This window comes from Ailuropoda melanoleuca, chromosome 12 (genome assembly GCF_002007445.2).
Source record: "Ailuropoda melanoleuca isolate Jingjing chromosome 12, ASM200744v2, whole genome shotgun sequence".
NCBI lineage: Eukaryota > Metazoa > Chordata > Mammalia > Carnivora > Ursidae > Ailuropoda > Ailuropoda melanoleuca.
This window is the reverse complement of record NC_048229.1, coordinates 29,986,387-29,994,193: the sequence shown is the minus strand read 5'-3', so window position 1 is coordinate 29,994,193 and position 7,807 is coordinate 29,986,387. Positions and strand designations below refer to the sequence as shown.

Genomic DNA, 7,807 nt, shown 5'->3' with positions numbered 1-7,807 from the left:
GAGCTCCCACTCCCCGGCACAACCCAGGGGACCCCCCCTTTCCATGTCATACACCCACGATGTTTCCACCTCGGGGTCCTCACAGGCTCTGGGCCTGGGTTTTCCTCAGAGAGGCCCCCCCCACTCCCCTTAGTCCACATCTACTCATGAGAGTCCTGGCAGCCCCCCTTGTCTTCAGACCCCATTGGTGCTTGATTTTATGCCCCTTGATGTCGTGTGCCCCTCATCCCCAGCAACCCAGTCCCCCTTTGGTTCCTGGGCCTGGGTCCAGAGGCCCCCCCCCATGATTTCTGACCCCCACTTCACTGACCACAGGACCCCTTGGCTTTCCTACTTCCTTAAGGTCTCCCCGAATCTAGTTTCCCATCACCCCTCAGGGTCAGCCCCCCATTCTCACCCCTACTGTGGGGATCCCCAAATCCTGATGGCCCCTGAGCCTGCCCTCTCCACCACGTGACCAAGGGGTTGTGCAATCCAGCCCCCTCCCCGAGGGGATTTTCGAGGAGGGCTGTGCTCTGTGCAGGCCAGCCGGCACCCCTGCCCTCCCCACGGGGCTGGGCCAAGGTATAAATAGGGGTGGTGGCTGCAGCAGGCAGCAAACCCGGCCCAGCACCACCATGCTCGCCCTGGAGGCTGCACAGTAAGTGGGGGTTCCCTAAAGGAAGGAGAGTCGCCCTGCACTTAGGCCCCTCTGCCAGGCCTCCCTCAGGGGTGGTGGTCTGCCCCACCCAGGGGGCTGGGGGCTGGGAGGGAGGGGGTCCACACTGCCTTTGCCCCTTCTAGACTGCTTTTCTCCTCCTATCTCAGCTTCCTTTCTCCATCCTATCCCTGTCTCTCTCGGACTTGGAAAATCTCTCCTTGGGATGCTTGCCTGTCTTGCCTCCTGCTGACGGCCTCTCCCAGGTGGCCCTCCAGGCCTGTCTGTCCTCCGCCCCCCACTCCCACCCCAGCCTCACCGGACCTCTGGCTTGCTCACTTGTTGCCTCACTCTGCTGCTCGCCACATCGTTCTTGTTTCTGGGGCTCTATTCTCTGCCTCTTGCTCCCCCTCTGTCTCTGTGTCTTTGTCCCCATCTCTTTCCAGTTCTTCCTCTGTCCGTCTGCTCTCTCCTGCTGCTGTCTCCCTGTCTGTCCCCTGACCCCATCTGCCCATCTCTGGGATTCATAACCACTTCCTACATCGGCGAATGTCTCTCTTCACACTTTCCTCCCTTCCCTTCTCTCCCATCTCCTCCTTCCCATCCCTGCCTGGAAGCTCTCCATCTCTCCTCTGGTCCAAGGTGGACCCATTTAACCGACTCGCGGACGGAGGCCCCCACCCTGCCCCCCACCGGCCTACGGGCGCCCACACCACCTCTCCAGGGACTTTCTCTCCCTCACTTTCCCTGCCCCCCAACCAGCCTCTGTCTATGCAAATCCCAGGGGAGGGGGGACATTTGCCTGTCCCCCCCCCACCCCCTACTTCCTGTCCCGCTCTAGTGTGGTGGTGCTGGTCTCACCCAAGGACACACAGCAGAAGAGCTGTGGTGGTCACAGCTGCAGCCACCTCCCCCGCCCCCCCCATCAGCTCCCAACCACCCTGAGACTCAGGTGGCTGAAGGCACCCCTGACATGCCCCTGTGTCTCTCCCCCTCCAGGCTTGACGGGCCACACTTCAGCTGTCTGGTGAGTCGGGGCCCTGGGGGCCAGGGAGGGTGGGGGGTACCCACATGGCCCACCTTGACCCCCCACCTCAGTTTCCCCTTCCACTCCTTCCTGTCACTTTGTCTTTCTGAATCTCCCTCCATATCTCCTGCCAGCACCCTCCACCTCACCTGCCCCATCCCCTTCATGGACCTTTCTCTGCCGTCTCTTGCCAGCCCTCAGGCTCTGGGTCCACTTCCTGGCATGCGGAGGGATGGGGGTCCTTGTGTCTTTGGCTTTGTGTCTCTTCTTCTGACCACCCCAACATTCAACAAACTTATCTATTCCTTCTTTCTTTCTCTTCTTTGCTAAATTGTATTTTCAAAAGCGTAGTCTATAATAGTTCAGAAAGGATACTATACTCACTACCCAGAACCCACAACCCTGTCCAAGAACCAAAACCTCACTCACTTATGGGCTTGAAAGAACCCCCCCCACGCCCCACCTCCAGCATGTCCCACCTTCCTCTAGCTTGACAAGTTTTTTGCTTTTTTTTTTTTTTTTTAAAATGGAGGTATAACCTACAAGTCGGCAAAGCGGCAGATCTGGAAGCAGCCCAGTGACATTTCGCGTTACACGCACACCTGTGTAACAGCCAACCAGAGCGACATAGAACATTACCAGTCCTCTGGAAGATTCCTAATCAACAACCACCCCTCCCCCTTGGGATCTTTTCCAACACAGATTCGTTTGCCTTGTTTTGACCTTGATATGAAGTGCATCATGCCGGATGTCCCTTTTTGGGTCTGGCTTCCTTCATCAACATTCTGCGTGTATCAGGCATTGTTTTGTTGTTGTTTTTAAGTAAACGCTATCCCCATCGTGGGGCTTGAACTCACAGCCCAAGATCAAGAGTTGCGTGCTCTACTGCCCCCCAGCCAGATGCTCCAGGCTTGGTTCTTTTTCCTTGCTGTATAGTTCTCTGCTGTAGGACCCCCCACACACACACACACACCCCAACACCACCAGTTTATCCATTCTCCTGTCCATGAGCTGTTTCTCACTTGGGGCTATTAGAAAAGCTGCTCTGATTGTTCTCGAACAAGGCTCCTTTGTGGATCTGTTTTCAGTCCCTTGGGGGATTACCTGGGAGTGAGGCTGCTGGTACATCCGGATGTCTAGCCTTGGTCTTTACCATGATTGCTAAAGCAACACATGATTCTTGGGGTAGATCAAAGCGATCAGACGTGGATAAAAGGAGCCTTGAGACTTTCTTTGCCTCTGTAAAAATACTTCCACCCCTGGGACAGGTGAGCCTGGGGGAATTCTTCCACACCCTCCCCACACCTTCCTGGGAACCCTCGGTCTTAGCAGGGGCTGGCTGCTGGGTCACTCTCTGGGACCCTGGGTCTCGGGATTTATGCGGGTCTCTGCTTGTGTCTTTCATTCTGTGTGTGTTGTGTGTTCCTGTTGTGTTGTGTGTGTCTCCTCTTCCAGTATCTCTGTATGTCTCTCTCTTTGCCCCTGTCTCTGGCGCCTGGTCTCTGTGTCTCTTTCTTTTCTTCTCCCAGCCCTCCCCTCTTCTCCCCTGTCCCTGTCAGAATCCTCCTGCTGGCCCAGGACGGAGGTGGGGGCTCCCCGAAGCCTGGGATAACCCCCCTTCCTCCCCTACCCCATCAGTACCCAGATGGCGTCTTCTATGACCTGGACAGCTGCAAACACCCCAGCTACCCCGACTCAGAGGGGGCTTCTGGTGAGTGGGCCTGCCCTAGCCAAACTCCTGACCTGGACCTTGGGCGCATTTCACAGATGGGGGAGCTGAGTCCCAGGGGAGATGTCACCTAGTTCAGCAGGATAAGGTTAGCCCAGGGCTCCAGACCTCCGCCCCTTTCCTCTCCCACCCACCCTCTTGCCCATGCAAATTCTGGGGCCAGAGATTTGCAAGGCCCACAATGGCCTCTCTGTGCTGGGGGCTTCAAGTGGGAGGGGCTGAGGCCAGACCTGGCTTCTGACTCTGCGCCCTCCCGCCCTCCCCCAGACTCCCTGTGGGGCTGGGACCTCAGTCCAGCTGTCCCGGCTGCCTCCTATGAAGCCTTCAACCCGGCTGTGGCTACCTTCAGCCACCCCCAGGGTGTCCAGCTCTGTTATGGACCCTCGACCTACAGCCCCATGGGGAGCCTCGACCCAGCCCCCAGCCTAGAGGCCCCAGGGCCCAGCTTCCCAGCGTACCCCACGGAGGACTTCACCAGCCAGGTGAGGGGCAGGGACACAATTAACATCCCCATCATTTGATCGAGATTTACTAGATGCCAGGCAGCGTGCGAAAGCCTCCGTCAGCCCTCTGAGATTAAGAACTGTTTTCACTCCATTGCACGGACCAGCCGCGGACCAGCTGACAGAGGCATGGACGTTAGGCAAGGGGCAGCATAGAAGGCCATGATCGGTGTTGGGCAGGCTTTCAGGGAGGGGGCCTGGGCATCCCTTGGCCATGCCACGGAGATCTGAACCGAGGCCAGAGTGCAGGCTGTAAAGAGAGTGGGGAGGGCCACAGTGGGGACCCAGGAGGAGGTAGCTGAGGGAAGAGAGCAGAGGGAGGGTGGGGTGGGGGTCCCTGGACTGCAGGTGATCCTGACCTTTTGCAGACCATGGGCCCCCCAGCGTATGCCCCATACCCCAGCCCTGTGCTGTCGGAGGAAGAAGATCTCCTGCTGGACAGCCCCACGCTGGAAGTTTCAGACAGCGAGGAGTCGGAGGAGGCCCTCATGGCTGGCCCGGAGGGGAGGGCATCCGAGGCAGGTACGGAGGAGCTGGTGGGGTGGGGCTGCAAATGGAGATGGGCAAGGAGCTAAAGGAACCACGCTTCTCAAGCACCTACTGTATACGCCAGTGCTGAGGGCGGTTCCCTGTGTGACCTGGGGCAAAGGACTCTACCTCTCTTTGCCTGAGTGTCCTATCTACAATGGGGATGACAGTAAGTGTCTCTTACTGGTGTGGGGGGGATTAGATGGGATAATATGGGTAAATGAGAGCCGTGCTTGGCAGAGTGGACAATCAGTTAGTCTCCACTCTTACTGACTCGATAGCAGCAGACATAACCATGTCAACGCCGGTCCACGGGACCCCTGTTTCCGCCCATGTGCCTGACACGCAGTGTGCTCAACTCCTGGGCAGTTAGGGCCATGAGTCACTCTCCCTACCTGGCTCTGGGTTTCCCATCTGTACAACGGGCAGCAGCCGCAGTCCCAACTCCTGGTGTTCTGGTGAAGATGAAAGGAGCTCCTAACTGTTAATGCCTAGAACGGAGTGCTTCACAAAGTTTTGTAAAAGTCACACACACACACACACACACACACACACACACAGCCTCATTTATAGCAGAGCAGAGGCCACCTCAAGGTCACTGCTGGGAAATGGGCAGGCGTGGGGTTCCTGCATCCGATGCCCTGCTATGAACAGCCCCTCTCTGGCTTCACGGGGCCCTTGCTGCTGGTAGGAGCCCAAGAGTCAGATCCCCTGATCCTTCCAGGATCCCAGTCCCTCTGGGGCTGAGAAATGGCTAGGCGGATTCAAACCCAGTCCAGATCTCTTCACCGCCACTCGGCGCCCTGTTATGATCCTTTGAGGAGCCCTGGCAGCCCATTTCGCAGGCCCTCCCAACCCCATGCGGGGCAGATACGGAAGACTCCGTGCTGCCGCCAGCAGAGCGGAGGAGAGACGCACATCCCGGAAGATAAAGCCAGGCGGGTGTGGGGGGGAGGGCTCTCGGGTAACAGCTTCAGGGAGGAGGGGGCTTGCCTCCGATGGGGGTGCTGATGGCACAAGACCGAGCCACGGGGATGCCACCTCCCTCGCCCCAGTGCTCTCGGCGTGGCGACTGCGGCTTGCTGGGGGCCCCGGGGGCCGGGGGTGAGGAAGCGGGGTGGGGGTGGGGGCGGCGCCCAGAGGCGACCTCCCCTAACGCGTCCCCAACCACCACAGGGGCCCGCAAGAAACTCCGCCTGTACCAGTTTCTGCTGGGGCTGCTGACGCGCGGAGACATGCGCGACTGCGTGTGGTGGGTGGAGCCGGGCGCCGGGGTCTTCCAGTTCTCGTCCAAGCACAAGGAGCTCCTGGCGCGTCGCTGGGGTCAGCAGAAGGGCAACCGCAAGCGCATGACCTACCAGAAGCTGGCGCGCGCCCTGCGCAACTACGCCAAGACCGGCGAGATCCGCAAGGTCAAGCGCAAGCTCACCTACCAGTTTGACAGTGCGCTGCTGCCCGCCGCCCGCCGGGCCTGAGCCCGGGAAGGGCTCTCAGGGGCTCCACGTCTGCGTCACGTTGGCGTCCCCACACCCTAGGTCACAGGACCCGTGGATTCCCCACACTGCGGGGACAGGGGGCTGCCATAATCCCTAAGCCCTGCCCAGGGCCCCTCTGGGACGCCCCCCTCCCACCGTGGCTGGGGCCCCTCTGGGATTTCCTTGTCATGTTCAGGATCCCCAGGATCCTCATGTCTTGGGTCACAGAACCCATAGAGGACTATACTATGTGTCTCTGCGGAGGGGGTGGGTAGGACCATTGCTTCCAGAATCCCAAGAGTTTCTTTGGGATCCCCTTGTGGTATCTGAGATGGTCCAGCCAAGCCTGGGATCTCTCTGAGCTCCCTTGTGTGTCTGAGATTCCTTAATCTCATCTGGGGAGGGTGAGCCCACAAATCATCACACAGGGAGGGGTTTGCTGCCTGCAACCCTAAGCCCTGTCCAGCCGGGGGTCTCTCTGGGATCCCCTTCTCATGTCTCACACTCTCCTGTCAGATCTGAGATCTCCTACTTATGTCTGGGGCCTCCTGGAAACCCTTTATCATGTCTTAGATCTCTGTGCCCATATGTGACTCTCTTGTCATATTCCCCCAGATACGTTTGTCATCCTGAGATCCCCCAGTTCTCTGGAAGCACTGTGCTATCACTTTTGTGTGTGTGTCTGGAATTCTCCAGTCACATCTAGGGTGCCTCTGAGATCCTTTGGCCATGTCTAAAAACACCCTTGTCAGGTCTAGGGGGACCTCAGTGAACCCTGTCTTGTCCAGGCCACCTCTGGGATACCCTTGTCTGTGGATCCTTCCAGTCACATCTGGGGCTTCCCTGGGATCCCATACCTGCCATGCCCCTTTGGGGACCCCATCAGCAGACCTGAGTTCTCACAGAGACCCTCCCCTTCCTGGGGTGCCCTCTGTAAGGCCAAGCTAGGGATCATTCTGGCCAGTCAGCCGATTTCTGGGTGATCTTGGCAGGCAGCCCTCCCATGTCATCTCTAACCAGAGGTCTCACATTGATACCTCCAGCCCTCCAGCTCCCTTTGGGACAAATCAGATCTCTGGTGGTGGGTCCTTCTTCAGCTCACTGCAGCAGTGAGGGAATTTTGCATACTCCTTCACTTCAAACTTTGCACAATCCAGCAAAGGCGGGCAGCTTCGAGGTGCAGAGAGGCAGCCACTCCTATCAGGGCACCTGTTCTCCAGTCTGCCCCAGTCCCCCCTGCCCCTGGCTGTCAGACCCCAGTGGCTTCTCTCAGTTGCCTGTTGGGCCCCAATCATTTGCATTTCGACCCTGGTGTGAACCCACGGAGGTGGAGCTTGGGTTCACCGTGGGAGCTCTGATTCGAACCCTGTGGAAGTGTCACAGACTGTGGGCTAAGATGTCAGAGTCCCAGGTCCTTGAGCCTTCGTGGCTGGGGGATCTAGGCTGAAAGACTTGCTGCTTCTGGGCCTCAGTTTGTCCCTTCTGTGAAAGGGGAGAGGAGGAGGAGGAAGACAGAAAAAGTCCTTTGCAGCCCTGCTGAGCCTTTGATACATCTTCTGGAAATCTATCCCACCACCCACTCATTGAAGTCCAGGAGGAAGAGGACAAGGAAGGAGCTTCAAGGAGCCAGAGAGGGAAGAGGTCCTTATGGGGCACACAGCTGCTGGTAGCAGAGCCCACGCTGGGACCTGCCCTCCAAAGGACAGCACACATACCCTCACCCTGGAATGGGGGCAGGGTGGGAAGGGAGTGCCAGGGACAAAATGTCCCCAGGGCCTCCTCTTGCAAATGAGGTACTTTTTGCAAAAACTATCATCATCTCCCCCAAGTGTGGAATAAAATAAAACAAAACAAAACAAATCAAGGTAGACAAACTTCCTAGGCCCCTTTGTTAGGGACAGCAATGCC

The 7,807-nt window shown here is 58.0% G+C and overlaps 1 protein-coding gene and 1 long non-coding RNA gene across 5 annotated transcripts; one reads left to right on the top strand and one right to left on the bottom strand.

Moving 5' to 3' along the window:
* Positions 1-522: 522 nt before the first annotated feature.
* SPIB (Spi-B transcription factor) lies at positions 523-7,767 on the top strand. Of its 4 annotated transcripts, none has more exons than XM_002917821.4 (6): positions 524-640; positions 1,637-1,664; positions 3,303-3,375; positions 3,661-3,875; positions 4,265-4,418; positions 5,601-7,767. In XM_002917821.4, exons 1-6 carry the CDS (start codon positions 618-620, stop codon positions 5,897-5,899), a joined length of 792 nt encoding a protein of 263 aa, XP_002917867.1. In that variant the 5' UTR covers positions 524-617; the 3' UTR covers positions 5,900-7,767. The 4 variants fall into 4 exon arrangements, with proteins under 4 accessions (XP_034495050.1, XP_002917867.1, XP_034495049.1 ...); XM_034639157.1 differs by lacking the exon at positions 524-640 and adding an exon at positions 2,197-2,932; XM_034639159.1 differs by lacking the exon at positions 3,661-3,875 and having other exon boundaries at positions 523-640.
* On the bottom strand, positions 3,910-5,070 carry LOC117795260. The gene is made up of 2 exons (XR_004619173.1): positions 4,820-5,070; positions 3,910-4,443 (listed from the first exon to the last, which is right to left on the bottom strand). It is a non-coding gene; the product is annotated as an uncharacterized LOC117795260 (long non-coding RNA).
* Positions 7,768-7,807: the final 40 nt, after the last annotated feature.

Bases quoted from the DNA above. Each gene is read 5' to 3' on its own strand.
- SPIB (XM_034639157.1), top strand. From the start codon at position 2,819: ATGATTGCTAAAGCAACACATGATTCTTGGGGTAGATCAAAGCGATCA. The intron at 2,933-3,302 runs GTGAGCCTGGGG...CTACCCCATCAG, and splicing joins TACTTCCACCCCTGGGACAG to TACCCAGATGGCGTCTTCTA. The intron at 3,876-4,264 runs GTGAGGGGCAGG...GACCTTTTGCAG, and splicing joins CGGAGGACTTCACCAGCCAG to ACCATGGGCCCCCCAGCGTA.